Source organism: Anabas testudineus, chromosome 22 (genome assembly GCF_900324465.2).
Source record: "Anabas testudineus chromosome 22, fAnaTes1.2, whole genome shotgun sequence".
Classification (NCBI taxonomy): Eukaryota; Metazoa; Chordata; class Actinopteri; order Anabantiformes; family Anabantidae; genus Anabas; species Anabas testudineus.
Window position 1 is genome coordinate 9,326,496 of NC_046630.1, and position 20,736 is coordinate 9,347,231.

General features: G+C 41.0%; 2 protein-coding genes across 2 annotated transcripts; one reads left to right on the top strand and one right to left on the bottom strand.

The window, feature by feature from the left end:
* Positions 1-498: 498 nt before the first annotated feature.
* Positions 499-5,435, bottom strand: vgll2b (vestigial-like family member 2b). Its single transcript, XM_026339135.1, has 4 exons — positions 5,160-5,435; positions 4,400-4,745; positions 2,152-2,598; positions 499-1,563 (listed from the first exon to the last, which is right to left on the bottom strand). The coding sequence occupies exons 1-4, from the start codon at positions 5,244-5,246 to the stop codon at positions 1,520-1,522; spliced, it is 924 nt and encodes a 307-aa protein (XP_026194920.1). The 5' UTR covers positions 5,247-5,435; the 3' UTR covers positions 499-1,519.
* Positions 5,436-11,663: 6,228 nt separating this feature from the next.
* Positions 11,664-19,543, top strand: ythdf2 (YTH N(6)-methyladenosine RNA binding protein 2). Its single transcript, XM_026339908.1, has 5 exons — positions 11,664-12,115; positions 13,298-13,377; positions 14,513-16,207; positions 17,680-17,745; positions 18,075-19,543. Exons 1-5 carry the CDS (start codon positions 12,067-12,069, stop codon positions 18,096-18,098), a joined length of 1,914 nt encoding a protein of 637 aa, XP_026195693.1. The 5' UTR covers positions 11,664-12,066; the 3' UTR covers positions 18,099-19,543.
* The last annotated feature ends 1,193 nt before the right edge of the window (positions 19,544-20,736 follow it).

The window sequence follows — 20,736 nt, forward strand, 5'->3', positions numbered from 1 at the left end:
CGGACATACTTTAAAGCATAATCTGTTTATCAGATCAATAACAGAGTAACATTTGGTGCATAGCTGGGATGACTTGCTTCTTCTCTGGTTACACATTGCTGACATTCAACACACGTTCCCACTTTATAAGTGACAAAGTGTGAATGTGAGTAAGAATTAAAATGGAAGGCCTTTTAAATAAGACAAGTTGCACAGCGTAACCTTGATCACATCTGGTTGTACTGTCTGCTGTAATAATGTCTACTGAAATATCATTGCACTCCTTAGAGACTAATCTACAAGCCCTCATATTCAGTTAGATGTTGAGGCACAGCCCTTGACGTTAATACAAGTATTTATTATCTTGTACTGTATTTCTCTATATCCATCTACTGCTAAAATTCCCCTTAAAATGGAAAAACATATTGATACCATTACTAATTATGGCATGCAAGGAAAACATTTAGGAGATGTTAGAATTTACCATAAAAATATTTATTGACATCACAATCTTCTTGGACACAAAAATGAGAAATGACACACAAAAAAAAAAACATCCCAAAAATATTCAGAATGTCTTAATTCAAAACTTCTAAAAACAGCCATAAAAGAACCAAAATGGAACATCACCATCTATATGAGAAAACACATCTTTGTGACTGTTCAGCGTTAAACTACTTGTTTAACTGAACCCGTTTTTTATGTTTTTGAAAATTCATCTTTATTTTTCACAGATGATTCCTTTGTAGATATAATATCACAAATAGCACATGGTATGGTCGTCTTTATCTCGTCCTTCTTTTAATAAAACACAATAAACTGAACAACAATCATTTCAGTTTAACACTGGCCTAACCAAACATTTTAGAAATGCACATAAACACTAATAAATAGAAACACTTTATTTCAGAGAGCATACTAACATCCAAAAAAAGGCATGATGATAGTCACAAAGCATAAACTGCCATAATTGCTGCTCCAGCTTGTCGCTGCACGTTGCATTTGTGAAATGCAGATAAGTGGATGATGACAACCACTGCACCAACAAAGAGCACGAAACAGAGATAACCAGGGACATTGGAGGGAATCCCTGTTCACCGATATTCATCCCTCTGTCCCCCAGTTCATCCCTCTGTCGCTCTGTGTACCCTGCAAAGTCAGTTGTGATCCTGTCTTTCTCAGTCCAAACAGGTCACTGTGGCTCACACCTTGCCAAAGACTGCGCTGCACCGGCAGTGACAGGAGAGGAAGTGGAAACGAAATGAGAAGGAGAGAGCGACAGCACCGATTATGGACAGTGATGCTCTGCCTCTCTCCCTCTTTCTTTCTCTCCCTCTCTCTGCTTTATCTCCATGGTGCATACACGTCAACCTGGAGCAAGGCTGTATACTGGCAGGGGGGACCAGGAGCAGAGAGAAGGGGGTGGATAGATGGGGATGAAGTGTGTATGGGGATAAAGGGACACGCTGCTTCAATAGCGGAGCAGGTCCAGGGACTAATTGGATCTGGTAATGGCTGGTCAATGTGACTAAAGGGCTCGTTAGAACCAGTATAGCTCCTTGCCTTTCTTGTGCTGCTGGAGGCCTGAGGAAAAAAAAGGACAAGGAAACAATGAGGAGGACAACAGTGAACAACCAAACACAGGTTGTCATGGAGCCTACTTCTGCCAAACATCCTGTTTAAAGGGGGGAAAAGAGAGCTTCTGTAATAATTATTATATATTGTGGATGTGTGTGTGTTTTCAGCATGTGTGGGATTGTCTGTTGAAGGGTCTGGGGTATAAAACATCACAAGTCTTTGCATGTGTGTATGTGCTACTTGCACAAGGTATTATAAGGGTTGAAGGTGGATGCAAATGTGTGTGCAAGGATGCGCAATTGTAAAAATGTACATATTATTTGACGTTTTATTAAATATCAAGAGTTACGATGCAGAAAACCTTAGGAAAAGTGTCATATTACTGACCAAGGGAGAAACTGTTGAATATTTAAAAATCAGTAGTGTACTGATTTTTAAATATGCTTTTTAAGTATAGCACAGTATAGAAAAATATTTCTCTAGCAATGATACTGCCTTCTGAGAAGCTTTTTGCTTTTTCAGATTTTCCTATCTTGTCTGTTCATGAACTGTTAAAAATCAACACTAGTTGCTATACAGATATTATTTGGGTACCTGCATCCATGTTGAGGGCCAGTGTCTGGCTGACGTCTCCTGGGGGCAGCAGGCTGGGCCATGAGGCAGTGGGCTCCAGCTTGCTCACATCATAGTGGCTTGGCAAGGTAGGGAGATGAGGTGGCCTCACCGAGGGCATCAGCAGAGGCCCGTAGTGAGGCTCCAATGCTGAGGGTGAATATAGTTCGTGCAGAGGCCTCGGGGGCCCATAGGCTGGTGCCTGGGGGTATCCCCAACTCTCTGAAGGATGAGGGTGGGAGTGAGGATGAGTGTGTGGGTGAGGATGAGCATGTGGATGAGGCAGACCTGGGTGTAGCCCTGAAGCGTATGGGTCCATGGAATAGGAGGGTGTTCCGGTCTCACAGTGGGAACGGCTTTGAGGTGAGGAGTAGTTACTGTCCCAGAACGATGGGGGGAAGCTTCGTCGGCTGCTAGGCGAAGGAGTATCTATTGGAGGGGGGAGGGAGCGAGGGGGAAGCAGGGTAAACAGCAATCATATTTAGGTTAAGTCACGTACTGTTGCACAACTGTGTTGTGAATCACTTGATTTATTGAGACAAATGGAAAGGTTGCAGCTGTGTAAGAGGAGCAACCCATGCTAAAACATAGATGTCACTCACATGACTGTTACACCCTCAGCCCAGATATCTTCCCCATTGGATCATACTGTCACACAGCTCTAACCCCAACAAGACACAAAAATAAACACAACAACGTTCTTGCAGACAGAGGGAGAGAGAGAGTGACAGAGAGAAAGGTAGAAAGAGAGGCGTCCCTACAGTATATCCTAGAATTCTATATAAGGCGCACATTCTGACCTGGAGGGAGTCCAGTGTTCTCAGAGCCTTAAATCACTTGCTGTGGTGACATCTCTCACTCTCATGTCAGCCTGGTAGGCTAATAGTCTCACAACATACTCATGCACACACACACACGCAACTCCTACCCTGTGCTACCACCCGCCACCCTTCTCTTCTGTCTCCTGCACCCCCACCTGTTGTTTTCTCTGCACCCCCCTCTCCTCGCCCTTGACAGAATGTCAGTGAGCCATTATATGTTTTTAGCAGTATACTTTTATATTTAGATATTCCTCTGAAAAAAGACACCATGCAGCACGGTGAGAGCTAGTGTTTCCCTCTGCCCCTATCACATAGTCCACAGCATGTATAAATCTGACCAGCAGACAGGCAACTAACTGAGCAACCATTGTGGGGCAGGAGCTAGAGCGAGAGTAAGAATGGCAGCCATGGAGACGTTTGAAGGGGATACGCCAGCGAGGCTGTGCGCTTACGGCCATGTATAAACATAGCATCTGTTGTGAGGCAGGAAGTGTATGTTAGAGCCAAAATGAAGGCGTCCGACTGAACTAGGAAAGAGACTAACACCAACAGCAGAGAGAGGGGTAGAGTTGAAGTTATAGGCCCTACATGGACATCCGAGTCACTGGAGGCTACTCGTAGAAAGGGACTTCTGCGTCTTCGGAAGTTTTGCAAATAACTGCACGATAAATTGCTAATTTTATTTATTTTTATACTAAGAAGATTTACAAAAGCTTTACTGACAGGTTGCTACAACGTGCCACAACAATTTCATGCCTAAATTTTAAAACCTAAACTTATCTAACCAGACATAAGAGTTCACATGCTCCCTCTTGCTTTTCTTCAAACCTTTACCCAAAAAAGTCCCTTTTGAGTGCCAACAGCTCCTGACCCTAATGACCTTTAACCCCTATGCCCTGACCTCTCCAGGGACAACAGCTCCAACAAGCAGCCCTTCTGTCCTGTCACCTGATCACATCACCGGTCTGACACTGCTGTGCTCTGCACTGCCATTTCAAAAAAACTCAAAAGCAAGACGCCACACAGAAAGCTGTAGCACCTGTGCTACCAGAAATAAATGCAGTGACATATTAGTGGCATAAATGGAAATTATTGTTGTTGTTGTTACTTAATAACTGTAATAACATGTAGATTAGGCTTTTTTTTTATCTTTATGTTCACACACTTGATATTGGATTTGTTCAAATTAGTTTTTATCTTTACATCCCTCTGGTGTTGCCAACTTAAATGTGTTGTTTTGATAAATCTCTCACTTTAAATAACTGAACACCATAGTTTCCTGTAATGACATGTAGTGATATTGTATAAAAGTACAATATGGGTATATTTGCACTAAAAGGTTTATTACTCATGCAAGAACAGATCTTTATTTGTATAAAAACATTTTTTACATGGACAATGCAATCTACCTGTGCCCTGTTGGTCTGGCGCCCGCCGTTTGCCCTCTCTGTCCATGTAGGAGCTTAGGGCCCTAGAGAAGTGTTCATCCACCACACTGCTGATGTCTCCTTGGTAGTAGGTGAAGAGGACACAGCGTGAAGTTAGGTACTCTGCCTCAGGGGCCTCCTGCTTCTCCTTGGGGCCCTCCTCTGGTCTCGAAGCTGCAGGCGTGTAGGAGGAAGAGGAAGAACTGGATGAAGATGAGGAGGAAGTTGATCCTCCAGTGCCTGGGCCCCCAGACATCCCCTCAGGACCCCTGGGAGTGTCCATAAAATCCCGACAGTGAGGAGAAGTGCTGCTTAGTCCTGTGGGAGCCTGTCAGGAGGGTGTTATAGGAGAGGTGGGGGATGAGGGGAGCAGGGAGAGGGTTAAGACAGGTGTTGCAGAGAACAGTTCTGGAGCTGCCCATGAGAAATTTTGACATCATGTTGTCTTTTCGTGTGTGCTTGCATAAAGATACATAAGATACATAAGATTTGTGCTTGATAAGATACATAAACCGCAGTATTACAAATATAGGTATTTGTAAACAACTACAATAATTAAATTAAATTAAAAATTAAATCACAAACATATAAGACACAAACAATTTTCCATCAGGTGTTTTGCTTTTACGCACACTTTATATGAACAAAAACTAGCCTTACAATAGTTCGGCTCCCTACGACTTAGCAACTCAAAATAAGATGAAATATATCGCCAACATTTAAATATTTGATCACTTCCTACCTGTAAGCTATTGATAAAAGCAGGAGCAGTCGGTGCGTACGGTGCGTAATGTCCATAGGCTGGGTACATAACATCCAAACAGCTCATGGTAAATGAGCGGTGTCTTCACTGTTCTGTTCAAAGCGACCTTGCTGAAAGAGTGATCGACAACATTCCGTTTTTTCTTTGCCAAACAGAAACGACCTCGGTGATCGCTAATCAACGTGAAAAAGCCTGTGGCACACTGGACATAGTCACCCAAGACGGAGCGCACCTCTCCTCTCCCTGTGTGCGCCACAACAGCTGCGGCAGCAAAATGTGGTGAGGTTTATGGAGCAAGCATGAGGGTGCCCTGTCCTGTACATCACTGTGTCAACCCCTCCCACGGTTGCCAGCCCTCTACCCCCCAAATCACCACCTCCAACACTCCCACAACCATACAACTCGCATCCAGAGGTAAGTGATCGCACGATTATTACCTTTAATATTTATTATTAATTGTATGATAACTGTCAAAAGTATAGGTGCAAATCATGTCAAAATATGTGATTTCAAAATTTTTATTCAAAAAGAAAACATTTACACAACAAACACTTTCTAGAAAAAGTCCAGACACAATGTGACTCATCATGGGTCCACAACCTCTTAATGCTGGCGTAAAAGTAAAATGAAATATCATCTTTTTACACAATTAGATTTGAATGAAGTCACTGAGCTGTATAACATGGCACAGAACAATGATCACACACTTGTTTATTTCTTTCCATACCTTATAGACACATTCAAACTTTACACTTAGTCAAAGAGGAACGTGTATCTATGGTCTTAAAACAGCCATCGGTTGCCAAGTAAACCTTCAAGTCATCTAAAGTATTTTGTGTTTTCCCAGAATGACACATAGGTGTCAACTATAGATTGCATACACAAGTTGTGCCAACATGGAGGAGGAAAAGTCTCTGCACAAATCTATGACAAATTATCAGCAATCAGCAGTGCAAACAAAAAGACTTTTACACGTGCACAAGCACACACATTGACCGTTTCAAACACCATAGGAGCACTGAATTCATTATGAATTCACGTACAAAGAGACTATAAGGCAACATTAAACCTGAAAAACAATAATTTAACCACATTCTCTGCAAAGTGTAGTCTGGTGCTCTTGTTTTGCTGGTTTACATGTGCCTAATGTTTGGACATGCCAGTCTTTTTGACAGGCACTTCAGAATGCCTAGGAGAATAGTGTGGAAAATTTGCTGAATTCCATGGACGAGTGTCAGATGAGGTGGAATGTCTCTGATGTATGCTACTGGACAAGCTCCTCGGGAAGTTACATCGTCCCTCTGCTGCGTTCTCTAGATGGAGAACATGACCAGCATCTTGCTATGCATACATTGCACATGGCATGAATAACTAGTGGCAGGCTATTGCCATGCTAATGAACCTAACATGCTTGTAAATATCAGTGGATAAATAAAAATAATATAACACGTTCCCATAGTGACTCCTCTAGTCTCGCTCACTGTCTTGATAAGCTGAATTCACATCATAGCACTGAAGGATAATACTTCAAACTGTACAGAATTGTTTTGCATATGCTGTGGAGTCATTAAAGCTTCAACAGACTGCTATGTTTTTAAACTAATGAACAGATTGTAAATAAAATTAAAGCAGTTAAGGTAACTTTATTTCACATTAGTCTTACTTCAGTCTATCACTTTTGCAGCATGACCTACAATATGGGCTACTATATCTATATACATACAGGGCAATGCAGGACAGCAGTAGAGTCAGGGAGAAAAAGAGTGATGCAATGCTAGAAAGCTCACAGTTACACCAGCGTGATCAACAGCTGCAGCTGACGGAAGGGAAGAGAGGCCACTATTAGTATTAATGGCCATGACTACATTTCTCTCTGTCTGTCTCTCTTTCTGTCTCTATCGCTCCCTCCCACTTGCTTTCCCTAGTGATACACACACCTTTTCTCTATTTAATCACCCTGTGTTCCCATAGAACAGCCAAAGCCTGTCATCATTTATGCATTTGTCATGTCAGTATTTGTGTGCCACTGAGAGTGTGTGCACACATACACGCTGCAACACTTGTCATTAAGTGACCAAACTAGGAAGAGGGCAAGAGATACAACCAGCTTGCAGAGGCATGGCAGTGGTCCTGAAAAACCAGAACTGAAGTCAGTGCATTTGTGTTTGACAATGATACTGAACTGTGCATGCTAAAATCTCTGCATGTACACAGTGTGTGCAACAGTCTACAGTTGTCTCCGTGTGTGCGTCTGTCTACAAGTGCTTGTGGAGGTGTCCGTGTTTCTACATTTACGTGTATATGCTGAAAATAAACATAGGTTACATCACTCCTTGTGACCCTGCAGCACATCAAGGCCCCTCCCTTCTTAAAAGAGATCTGACCAGGCAAAGTCTCTCATTGGCTGAGATGTTGCAGGGCCAGTCGAGGTAGTAATGGCAACCTGGTTTTATTTAGACCACTATTCACATTGCAACACCACCATTAATAGTTTATATTCTATGCTAGAAATACCCATGTACATTAGTTGCGCATATAAACCCTTTAGATGACCATTAAACCAAAACTGATAGTCATAATGTAAGACGCGTATGAAGAACCATATATGTTATGCAAATCAGGAATATGTGATCAGTAAGAGGCCCCTGTAAAGTGGGGCTTGTTGGGATATGAACCCGAAACCATATAAGCTACCTCCTGAAACAACAAGGCCTTTATTAAGGTCTCAGTCTGGCTTGGTCCCAAGGGGGTCAGACTTCAGGATTCCACCGTTGTTTATATGCCTGAATGTGTGTGTGTGTGTGTGTGTGTGTGTGTGTGTGTGTGTGTGTGTGTATGTCCAAGACAGAGACGTACAGCTGCTCCGTTGTCCAGTTCCACACAAACTAATTTCAGCTGTTCAAAATCATCAGTGAGTGTCACGAGAAACATGCACACACACAAAGGGCCACATATGGACAGGTCTGGCTCATTCATCCCTCTACACAAATGTTGGTGATAAATCCTACGTGATAGAACGTGCAACTGTGCAGCTATTTTTTCCCTAAAACAACTCCCTTATTGTCCACACAGACCATGAGGACTCCAGGAATCCATAGACTTAAATGTAGAACTCTGCTGGGTGACATGTATATAAATATAAATATATGGTAAGAATCACGCTTATTTTAGTCCATTCTCAATCATTATTTTATTTTGTAGCTTATGAAATTACCAGCAGCCCACTAAAGCTTTATAGGGTATGCTTTAAGTGTTCAGCAGTATTGTGGAATATTCGTACATTGCAGTGCACAATACATAATAAATTATATCATTATGCAAAGACATGGTTTGTCCGTGGTACATTTAGGTGATGCAAGCTGGAAAATGTGTAATAAAACTGAATTGCAACTCATCACCAGAAACGTAAATGTTATTAATATAAGGAAGCAATTTTCATACTTGTACTCATACAGCACACACACACACACAAACACAAAGAGAGCTTCTACACTGATAAATAGACACTGTTTATTAAAGGCTAACCCTCTGAAATGGACAGAATGTGAATTAACAGCATCCTCTGAGAGGCTGACAAGTGCTACATTCCTAACATCCTATTACTGAGAAAACCGTGCCGCTGGGTCACTGGAGTTATGCACACACAATCACAAATTCACACACTCACATAAAACAAAAGGAATAGGAATAAACACATGAAAGATGCACACAGAAACATTCATCTGGGCACGTGGGATTATCACCTTCCTGCCTGACATTCTGCCTTCAGTATGTCAGTAGAGGCTGCAGTTAGAAGGGCATTATGGGATGCAGAGAGTGGACAGAGGGCAGAATCACAAATTTGGCATGTCACATGGTCAAACGGGGAAGATTTACGACTGATCAGGTTCCACATCGGCAGCATGGTGTTGTGGCTTCAGAATGCCAGGTATGGAAGTGAGATCAGACTCCGGCTTTAGTTTGTACACCCCTTCTAGCAACTGCAAGCAATGTGACTGGCTGAAGATGGCAGTGCTATTGGTGGCTGGCATGGGGTACAGATTTTTTCATTGTCTGGGCCTTTTACATCTTTCTGGTTGTGTGTGTGTGTGTGTGTGTGTGTATAAATATATATAGAGAGAGAGAGAATAAGAGAACAAGATGAATGCAGAGAGATACATGCACTGAACTGATACATATTTAGAACGAAAGACAGAAGTGTGAACTTTAGAGGCATGCAGATAGGTAAAAAAGAAAAGAAAGAAAGAAAGACAATAACAACAGACCCTTTTTTATTTCTCTGATTTTATTTTTCCCTCCACAGTCAGGAACTATGATTTATTCACCGGTGACATCATGGAGACCACAGCTATTTTTATTGGCTGGTAAACAGCCAGGTCTTCTCCGTGCTATGCCACCTGTCCAGTCCGCACCAGTCAACATGCCCCTGGGAAAAAAAGTCAAGCACCCAAAAATGATTATGAGTTGAAAGGCAGAATATGATACACGCATGCCGTGCTACTGTACTAGACATGTTTCACAAGTCAAATGTCTTGTCACTGCTACTGGTTTGCTATCCCTATTTGCCTGTGTTTGTGTGGTAACTATGTATCCTATAGTTCAATTCATGTGTTTAAATGTACATGAATTAAAAATAAAATACTCCTCGGTAGATAAAACCCTGTGATCTATGCCATGTTCAGCTCCCTTGTTACCCCCTGCAGGGTTTTGATGTGGGTGAATATGTGTGTTTGCATGACTCCAGAAAAGGGGATAATCCTGGACATGTTGTGTTGCAAGGTGCGATTCGACTAACATGGGGCTCTAAAAATGATTAGTACAGTAGCTGGGGATATTTGATCACCTCATAGCAAGGTTTGTACTTAAGGTAAAGAATATAAACATATGTATGAGATGACAGTTTTTATTATAGAACATATGTAGAGGTGTTCATATTTCGCAAAATCTTTAGGGATGTTTGTTTGTAAAGATTAGGTTTATTGAATACTCGAGGTGAAGGCTTGGTGAGTTCATAAAGGATGACTCACAATATATCATAAAGACTTAGTTAAATTGTTGTGTGAATGAAAAACTTACAATGTCATATGTTGTGATCGCAGACTCTTATCTTGACCTTACTGCATTGCCTAGATCACAAATTCATGACAGAGACAAGGAGTCCACCTTGTGGCAGCGCCATGAAATAGCATTAATACTTAACAGCATCGGTCTGAAAAGCAGACTGTCAATCTTTATGCAGTAGATAATCCAAACTGTGGTGACAAACTAAGTACATTTGGCCAAGTGGTGTAGTGTAGTTTTTAAGTACTAGTACTTTACTGTTACAGAGTTTTCTGCAGTACATACAGTACATTGTGATGCTTTACATCACATACACTAATTGAACACACTGTTAATAGCGTTTTTCTTTCAAAGGCGGCTTTTATCTATAATTAACAGGCATAGCTTGGACTGAAGGAATTAAAAGGAATATCAGCCAAATTAACAATTCATACAGTTTGTGTCAGTGTGTAATCAGTTAGCTCTTGTTAAAATCTGACTGAAATACGTTTAGTGATTTAAAGTATAGAGATGAGTTATTTGAAAAATTTGTCAGTTATTTATTTAAATAAATGTCTACTATCAGTACTCCATATATTACCTTGTGACAACACACATTTTTATTGTGGCCTCTAGTGAGATCTCAACTTCCAGCTTGTGGCAAGTCTGTTTGAAGATTGAACAAAAGTCCGGTGGCTATTGTAATATATGTTAGGGTACTTTTGTCACATGTAAAGTGTCTAGTCAATATTATGCTGAGCTTCTATTTGGATTATTTTTAATTAATTGTGCATGAACCTTTAAAACTTTCCTGCTGTTTTAATTTTTGTCTGCTCTATTCTGTATTCAGCATATGATAACCTATCACGTGATAGCATGTTTTAATATAAACTGCCATATTTCTCACAGAAACTCACTTATCATTACAATGACAAATTATGAAATAACATTAAAGATCTATTATAGGATATATAGTTGGGTTTCAGTAGCTAAGTTGTTTACCTTTTTTTCTTCCATTTAGACTATTTATTTATTGTATTTAGCAATATCGTTAATTATCAATTACACAATTAAAACATAACAAAATGTCTATAAGTCACAATACCAATATTTAAAAAAAGCTAAAGCATGCTCAAATGGTTGCATTGCTGCCTGCTAAGGACAGTTAGCAAATAAACATTAATCCCACAGAGTTTACAATGACCTTAAAATGAATCTGTGGTTGTGCAATGTGATCTTGCAGGTTGATGGGCCAGAAACCATAAAAGCTTTGTTTAACAATCCATTTATTATTCATTTGCACATTTTATTCCCAGACTAGTTTTTTTTTATTTTTTTTATTGTTTTTAAATGTGATTGAATTGATCCTGACACCTCCTCCGCGCCACTGGGGGGCGCACGTCCTCAGATAATAAATGCCATCGTGGGTTGACGAGGGCCGCCCAGCCATGTTGAGGAGTCTGTCAAGCAAACTGCAGCCCGCCATTGTGTAGACACCAGGCTCTGTAGAGCGATAGGGGCGCTAGGCTGAAACTCTTCAATAGCTAGACAAATTATACACCCTGCCGCTTTTATTTAGGAGTAAAAACAGTTACACAGGCTCCGGGGGGGAAAGACATGTCAGCCAGCAGCCTTCTTGAACAGGTAAAGGGAGGTATTTTCTGAACAATTTACGAGGGCCAAATTTCTCAGCATCGCGACGGCTAGCGAGGATAGCTTAGCTCAGCGGCAGCGGCTGTGGCTCAGTAGTGCAGTAGGCCTGACCACCTGCTAAAGGAACTGACTGCTGAAAATATATCTCTTCATCTATTTTTCCCCTTCCTCTCTTCTCATAAATCAAACCTTCATGAATCACCTGGACCCAATCCAGAGACCGAAAGGCCAAGCTAATAAAGGTAAGAGCAAACGTTGTCCCAACGCTGCGTTACCGACCGGGGTTGAGTGAACGCGAGTCGTTATGCGTGCGGTGCGCTTTGAAGATCTTGCGTGCTCGGATGCGATAGCTTGTCTCCTAGCCTTTTGGTCAAACGGGGCCCGTCTGTGTAGGTTAAGATTTTACAGATTTTTGGCGCAAATAAAAGACAAAACGACACTTTGTGTTTCCCGAGTTGCTCGTCTTTTAACTCGCCATTCGTGAGTTTCCTTAACATCACTGAAACGGCACTTGTAAGCTCAGTTAGCATTAGCCATCTCCTGACTAGCTAGCGTTAAATGGCAACATGATACACATCAGCATCCTTTTTCTGATTGTACGGGGAAGCTATTAACTGCACTGACAAGTGCCAGAATACACTCTTGCTTCTTAAGTTATCTCAGTATAAGCTGAGGTAAAACATTTTTGCAGTGTTAAGCTACAGGTGCCATCCTAGCACGCTGACCACTTGGCTAATGTTAGCCAAGTCCGTCATGTTGAAAGGACTCTTGGCGCTCGTTAACATGGAGACGCTGCGCACTGCTTTCAGCTAACCACACAGTTAGCGTGCTAACTATAGCTGGTTGCTAAGTTAACCCCAAATGACACGTCTTCCGACATGCTTTTCCTGTGTCCAAATGGGCCTTGCACTTTACAGTCATCGTGCCATGCAGTACTGTTTGGTAACATGTATTTACTGAATTGTTTGTGCGTGATTTTTAACTTTGAGAGCGTTTCGGGACACCTTAAAGAGTCCCCTACCATCCAAAAGAGTAGCACAAGCTGTATCTGAACACTCAAAGCTTGGGGGGAAAACAAACTATTGACCATGTTCCTATGTTAAATTAAGTAAATCTGCTTTACTGTCAATATGTGACCAGTGTCAAATGTACATGCCTTTCATATTTCATTATTTTTATGACTGGGTTCATTGTGTTGTGTAATTTGAAGAATATTGAGCAGTTAGATTATGTGATGTCTTTTTGTGCTCAGTTGAAAGGCATTTCCTGTGACACACATAAATAATTTCAGAGCATTATTTTGTTATGCAACAAATGGTGATGATGTCGATATGAACTGAATAATGTAATGTATCTCGCTACTCACTTCATTGCAGTTTCACAAACCATACATTCTGGTAATATCAGTGTTTCCTTCTTCTCAGTGCAAAACGGAGCTGTGACCCAAAAGGATACTTTGAATGACGATGAGTTTGAGCCTTACCTGAATACTCAGGCTAGACAGGTAAGCATTTATTTAAACAGGTTTGCCCACGTGCTTACTTTCAGTTGAATCCCTTAAGTACTCCTGCTTACGCCCGATAATAAACAAAGTTTACACTTAAAGATGATGGTGTTGATATTGACGATACATTGTCAGAAGGTATACCTTATATACCAAAACATTTTCCGAAATTAGTTCATTTCAACCATGAACATTGGGGTTCATTTATAAATGCCTCAATCCTGATACTGATCTTTATTTTACTCAGAACATTCATAAAATTTACACTTGCACACATGCTACCTTTTAAAACTTTCTAAGGTTTTGAATGTTATTTCCAAAGCATTAGCCTAGTCTAGCCTAGTTTTCCATAAACTGGAAATGGTGTACATATTGCAAATCACTGACAATTTGACAAGATTGAGTGTGTGAAAAACGGATTGGATGTAGAACCTTTAATCTTTTCTAAACATCAAATAGGGTTGAGAATTTGATTACAGATAATCTTTCTAAAGATGACGATTTTCTGATTTTATTTACAACTTTAAGAAACAACTCTACAAAATTATTACACACACTTGTTGAGTAACTTGTTTCTTTGTCTGTAATGTTGTGAATGTGTGTAAATCCTAATTCTTTTTTTTACATTCAAATAAAATCCATGTTTAGGGATTTTCAGTTTAATTGGGGTGCTTTGTTTGTTCTTTTATTTCTTTTCACATAGATGGATATCCCCTAGTGTACTAACAAACTGCCTCTGAAGTGGGCTGTAGAGGAAAAGAATGGAGCCTGTATTTTCCTCTAGTTATAAGAATGCATCATTCTCTTGTCAGAAATGATCTAGAAAAGTAGCAGTAATTAGTGCTATGCATTTACAGGCAAAATGAAAGGACAAGAGAAAGGATACAATGGATGAATTGTTTTAAATGTTAAGTTATGATGTTTATTGTTGGATAAAGAAAATAATTCAGCAACTTTGCACGTCTTTCATATTCTCATTTTTGGTTCTGCAACAGTTAAGTATGCAGTTGTCAAACAGAAGCTTATGTCAACAGTTGAGGCTGATAATGACTTGTTAATTAAGATTCAATATGTTCTTGTAAGAACCTGTTTTTTTGTAAAACTTGTCACTAAAACTAAGTATTTTTCTATTTAGAGCAATGCCTATACTGCCATGTCGGACTCGTACATGCCCAGCTACTACAGCCCCTCCATAGGATTTTCCTACTCCTTAAATGAGGCAGCATGGTCCACAGGTGGGGATCCTCCTATGCCTTACCTGGCCTCCTATGGACAGCTGAGCAATGGGGAGCCCCATTACCTCCCGGACGCTATGTTTGGACAGCCGGGCCCCTTGGGAAACAACCCTTTCCTGAACCAGCACGGTTTCAACTTCTTCCCCAGCGGTATCGACTTCTCTGCATGGGGAAATAGCAGCTCTCAGGGACAGTCGGGGACACCACAGAGCTCTGGGTACAGCAGCAGCTATGCCTATGCTCCCAGCTCACTTGGGGGTGCTATGATCGATGGACAGTCCCCATTTGCACCTGCTGCCAATGAGCCTCTTAACAAGGCACCTGGTATGAACAGCCTTGACCAGGGCATGGCAGGGCTTAAGATCGGTGGTGCTGCTCCTGGTGGTAATGGGGACATGGCTCCTAAGGTTGTTGGCTCTGGCTTGCCTGGTGGAGGTGCCCTTGGCCCTGTGTCATCTGTAGGACCTCCCAGCATGCCTCCTGTCTCAGTTGCTCCTGCCAAACCTGCCTCCTGGGCCGACATTGCCAGCAAACCAGCCAAGCCTCAACCCAAGCTCAAAACCAAGGGTGGCATGGCTGGTGCCAATTTGCCTCCTCCGCCCATTAAACACAACATGGACATTGGCACTTGGGACAACAAGGGTACCATGCCTAAAGCTGCCACCCCTCAGCAGGTGCCTCCTATTCCCAGCAATGGGCAACCACCCAATCGGGCCTCCCCACAGCCTGGAGCTACTGCTGCAGGGAACCCACAAATGCCCCTCAGCAATGGACAGCTGGTACCATCGGTTTCCCAGATGGGACATCAGCAGCTTCCACCTAGTGGACAGCCAGGTATGGCTCCAATTCCTCAGCCTCCTCTCTCCCAGGGGCCTCCTCCTCCAAGCCAACAACAGCAACCTTCTCAACCTACACGTTGGGTCCCCCCACGGAACCGGGCCAATGGATTTGGGGATGCCAGTGGGAGTGGTTCTGGCCAGTCACCTCCAACTTCTACTGGTGTGGGTGTGGTTCCTGGGGTCCCCTCTGAGCCTCACCCAGTCTTGGAGAAGTTGCGTATGGTCAACAATTATAATCCCAAGGACTTTGACTGGAATCCTAAACAGGGCAGGGTGTTTATCATCAAGAGTTACTCCGAGGATGACATCCACCGCTCCATCAAGTATAACATCTGGTGCAGCACGGAGCATGGCAACAAGAGGCTTGACACGGCCTACCGTTCACTGGGTGGCAAAGGGCCACTTTATCTTCTGTTCAGCGTCAATGGGAGTGGCCACTTCTGTGGTGTAGCAGAGATGCGCTCACCCGTGGACTACAACACATCTGCTGGAGTGTGGTCACAGGACAAGTGGAAGGGTCGTTTTGATGTGCGCTGGATCTTTGTTAAGGACGTTCCCAACAGTCAGCTGAGGCACATTCGACTGGAGAACAACGAAAACAAACCAGTGACCAACTCTCGGGACACACAGGAGGTACCTCTGGACAAGGCCAGGCAGGTGCTAAAGATCATCGCTGGATACAAACACACCACTTCCATCTTTGATGACTTTTCTCACTACGAGAAGCGTCAGGAGGAGGAAGAGTGTGTGAAAAAGGTAACATAGTTACTGTTGAATGAAGTGATACGAGATGAATGACAAGAATGCTGGCTGTTAAAAGAAATGTAGTATGTGAAATCAGTATGGCTGTGTGTGAACATTTTTTGCATTACAAAGGAGTGCAGGAACATCTCAAGGATTTACAGCTGGACTGAGCAATTGATGTGATTGTACACAGTAGGATATTTTGATTTTTCTTTCCCTCCAGTTTTTCACTGTAGTGTGTTTTGTTTTGTTTTATCACTTGCATGTAATGCTTTGTTTAAAAAAAAAAAGTAACCGACACAGAGAAATGAACATCAGAAATCAAAACTCAAAGATTATATTATGAAATTGTAATGAGTAGATTACATGAGAACACATCTTCAATTTGAATCGATTGGTTTGTGTTGTAGTTGAAGCTTTATCAGAGGTACCTTTTCCTTGATTACAGCATACAGTACACAGTTGTGAAGCCTTCTCAAGCGATGTGACTTTTTTTTTTAAGTCCTTTGTCTTAAAACATTTGGTAAATCTGTTTAGTTTATTGTGTTGAACTATTAGCATTGACATAACAATAGTAAATGCAAATGTGTATTACAGGCTATAAAATAAAGTTGTTTGCATTTCTTATTGATTTGAATTTTATACTGCTTAATGTATATTTCCACAACTCTCCTACATGTTTTATAATCTTTTTACTTTGCAGATGGACCAAAAATATGTAAAGACAACATAATATTGGCTTAGAAGCTTCCTGAACACAGCAGTTTAACCTTATAGTGAAATGCTGCCATTTGTATGCTTGCTATTAGATGTCAAACCAACAGTTTTATTCAGTAGATGGTAATTTTTTATTTTATGGTGTTATTTTAATAGGCTCATGCCAAAAACTGATGCCTTGACTTAAATCCACTTTAAGTCAAGTGGAAAGCTTGCTAAATCCACAAAATATGCTCCTTTAAGTTTATTGTTTCGTATCAATCTACAAGTTGGTCAGCATTTTTAATTTTTAAAATATTTTGCTCATATTACAAATTGTACAATTCAACATTTCCTGTTATTACACTTAAAAAAACACCTGTACGTGATTATTTTTGCAGTGTTAATTGTTTTTGTTTTTTCAGCTATTGATTAAAGGGTGAATACAGGGATGTTAAATATTTGATATTGGAGGGTTATGTATCAGAATATCAATACCTCACTATTAGTTTTCTTTAAAACGGTTAAAGTATGTGTCTTGGAGTTCACTAGCAGTGAAACCAACGTTGTTACACAGTGATATAGTTCAATCCAGAAAACAAATGGTTAATTCGGGTTATACATAGACCATGACATAATTAATACAACACTGCGAGACTGAATGTAGTGATTTCTGAAGTACTTTCTGCTCAAATTTACCGCAAAGATGTGATTTCAGAGAAGGGATTTGTCTATGTTGATGTGAAATTGTTCCAGTGTTGCTCAGTTTTCACCCCTCTGTGTGACAGGTGGAGGTCCAAGGCAGCGAGCCATATCCCAGCAACCCAAGCAACAGGAGTCATTACAGGCTTCAGGTAACTTGCTTTATCTGTCACCGTAGTGGGAAGCATTTGCATGTTTTAATACATGGAGACTGATACTAAAAATGTGTTCATATTGGGTTGTTGGATTGAAAAGCTATTGAATGTTAATCAGAAATATATCTTCTAAAACCTGAACTGTCTTTTATAGTTGGCCAATAATTGCCCTGTTCATAGTGAGCAAGTGTTATTTAAAATTAAAACGAGGATGTGCAGATTTGGTTTCATCAGAATAATAGAGAAGAACTTGTCAGCTGTTAAAAATACATTGATTCTGTCTATTGTGTGTAATCATCTGTTTTGTTTTTTTTATCGTGTTCTAGGAGCGCCAAGGAAGAGTCAAGTAACAGTTGGGGCTTTGGTCAAAAGACTGCAATGCCCCCCCTCCCCTCCCAAAGCCCTATCCACCCCATTACATCGTTACATCCAGATCTCTAAGAAATTCTAATAGGGGTGAAGAAATAACCAAGGACAAAAAACTAAATGAAGACTTTCTTGATTTCTTTTGACTTTAAAGACTTACTTCGAACTTGTAGTAAAAAGAAAAGGAAACGATTATTCATAGGACTGCAACTAAATGCATAGCATCCTTAGGTGAAACATTTTTTGCCCCACCCCATTCCACTACATATGCTTTTTCCCTTGTATGCTGCTTTTTCCTTTGTCCTTTTTTAAGTGAAAGGTTCATCCTCTGTTTTTATGGTCCAAGAGCAAGTCTGTAATGGTGACACAAACACAAATCCAATAGAAATTTGTAGGGCTGGCTTATAGTGACCCAAAGTCGAGAATGGGCGGTTTGTCTCATTATCTTTGTGCACCCACCCCCTAACCCCCGTCTTCTGAGGATGCTCACATTTCCAAACAGGACCCAGTGGAGTATCCTCCTCAGTGGATTTTCATCGTAGGCAGGTGTCGACTGCGCTCGCTCCAGAATCTGTGTTGTACATGCTTGCCATGTTTTTGGTTGAGAGGACTGCAGATGTTCAGAATGGCCCTCGATTTTGTTTTCGTGTGTGGTGTATGGAGTGTGTGGGGAAGGGAAGAGTAGGGAAGGGGGTTAAGAGTTTGAAAGCAGAAGAAATGTTAAGTTGAGCCTTGCTCAGTGTATAATTTTATGGTCTAAAAAAAAAAAGGGGCCCTCTGTTAACAGTCTTCATTGGACTTTATTTACCCTCTTTTTTTCTTTCTCTTGGACAAGTTAATTCATCGTTGCTATTGGCTGCTTCCTTGTTTTTGTTTTTTTCTCCTTTCTCCGTTTTTTCTAAAGACAGTGATGCGAGTGGCCTTGCCCCCACTCTTTCTATTAATCAGTTCAAAAGTAATAAATGTGGTATATTCAGCAGAACTGGTGTGCATTCCCCTTGTTTGACTGTGTAAAGCAATTTTTGTAATGCAGCATCTGTGCATTCAATTCATGTTTTTCTTATCCCACATGGTAAATGGATTTATTTTATTTTTTTTCTTCTTTTTCTTTTCTGCTAACCATACTCAACCCGTCCACTCCCTGTCCTGACTTTACGCTCTTCACCACTGTTCCATGCATTTCTTACCTCTGCTTTGCAAATGCGCCTTGTCTGCCACAGTCCCACCGTCCCACTTCTGAATGCTCTTCCGACCATACATACTATAATCTCACAATTAGCTTCCACCATTTTCAGAATGTCATTGTTGGTGAGTTTAAAAAAAAACAAACAAAAAAAAAAAAAAAACGCAAGGTCCTCTTTCAGAACTACTGGCTTTATTTGTGGCATAATAAAGATGCTCCACAAAGTCATGTATGGGGTTTTTCTCATCATTAGCTTTTTTTTTCTGTAGTCATGTGGGTGGCCTGTTGTGATGGATTTTATTTATGTGACATTACTGTTCTGTAACACTGTATGTTTGGCTGTGTAGAAGCATTATTGTGGTAATATTGGGGATACTACTTATTTCAAATAGGCTCCTGACTTTATCTGGCTCACGATATATATATTTTTCCCTCCCCTAATTCATTACATGAAAGGTAAGCAGTTCTGTTTATTTAAGGCATCTATCGTCGCGGTTGATTTCTAGATTAAGATGAAAATGATTCGTCCTGTTTTCATGTACCTACCTGTGTGCAGATGACAAGCCGCCATTTTCTGTCAGACAGCGCAGGTGTGCTGAGCGCAGCGGCCACAAGAGGGCGACACAGCATTGTTTACTGCTGTTCATGTGCTGATCAGAGGACGCTTCATTTCGGGGTTAACGGGTTTAAAAACCGGACTCAGCATTAAGGACTTTACTATCATACTGTACATCCTATATAAATATGACCTCTATTTTTATTTTACTTTTTTTTTTTAGCGCTGTTCACTCAATCACCGACTTTCAAGCAAAGATATCTTCAAAATAAAAACTGGAGGGAGTTTAGTGCTATGATCTAGTCCATATAGTAAGATTTAATAGTTTTATAGAATCTGATGCAGAAGATCTCATTAAATTCTCCAGAACCACAAAATTACAGGACACAAGATGGAAGTGAATATATGAAGGACACCATCAAAATTAATAATTTCCCCAAATAGTCGCGCATAGGCTACAACTCGCATATAAACATGTTTATAATATTTTTTTACCCAGGTAGACTGTCTTTTTTATTTTGTTAGATTGGTCCATATGTCAGAGATTTTCAAATTTGTTTCAGGCCTATTAATGATTTTCAGCCTACTTTGGAGTGATGCACCATCATCCTCACATCTAGATGCAGGATTACCATAACCTACAATAACAATCTGATAATAAAATGTATTAACAGAGTTGAATCTAATCTATAGTGAACTGTCTAAACTGGTTAAAGGAAATCAGAGGCGACGCCGGAGCATCACTCAGCTTTTGGCTCTTTGGGGGAGTGCGTGTGCCCGAGTGTCGGCTGTTCACAGGGGGGGTCGACGGCACGTGTCGTGTCTGCGCGGTGGGTGCGTGGCATCCACGCTGCCTCGGGGGGGATCTCCTGTGACCCTTATC

Excerpts from the sequence above, each read along its gene's own strand:
- vgll2b (XM_026339135.1), bottom strand. The coding sequence starts at position 5,246 with ATGAGCTGTTTGGATGTTATGTACCCAGCCTATGGACATTACGCACCG. Across the intron at positions 2,599-4,399 it reads GCCAGACCAACAGGGCACAG|ATACTCCTTCGCCTAGCAGC; the intron begins GTAGATTGCATT and ends CCCCTCCAATAG. Across the intron at positions 1,564-2,151 it reads GGCCCTCAACATGGATGCAG|GCCTCCAGCAGCACAAGAAA; the intron begins GTACCCAAATAA and ends TTTTTTCCTCAG.
- ythdf2 (XM_026339908.1), top strand. The coding sequence starts at position 12,067 with ATGAATCACCTGGACCCAATCCAGAGACCGAAAGGCCAAGCTAATAAA. Across the intron at positions 13,378-14,512 it reads TGAATACTCAGGCTAGACAG|AGCAATGCCTATACTGCCAT; the intron begins GTAAGCATTTAT and ends TTTTCTATTTAG. Across the intron at positions 16,208-17,679 it reads AGGAAGAGTGTGTGAAAAAG|GTGGAGGTCCAAGGCAGCGA; the intron begins GTAACATAGTTA and ends TCTGTGTGACAG.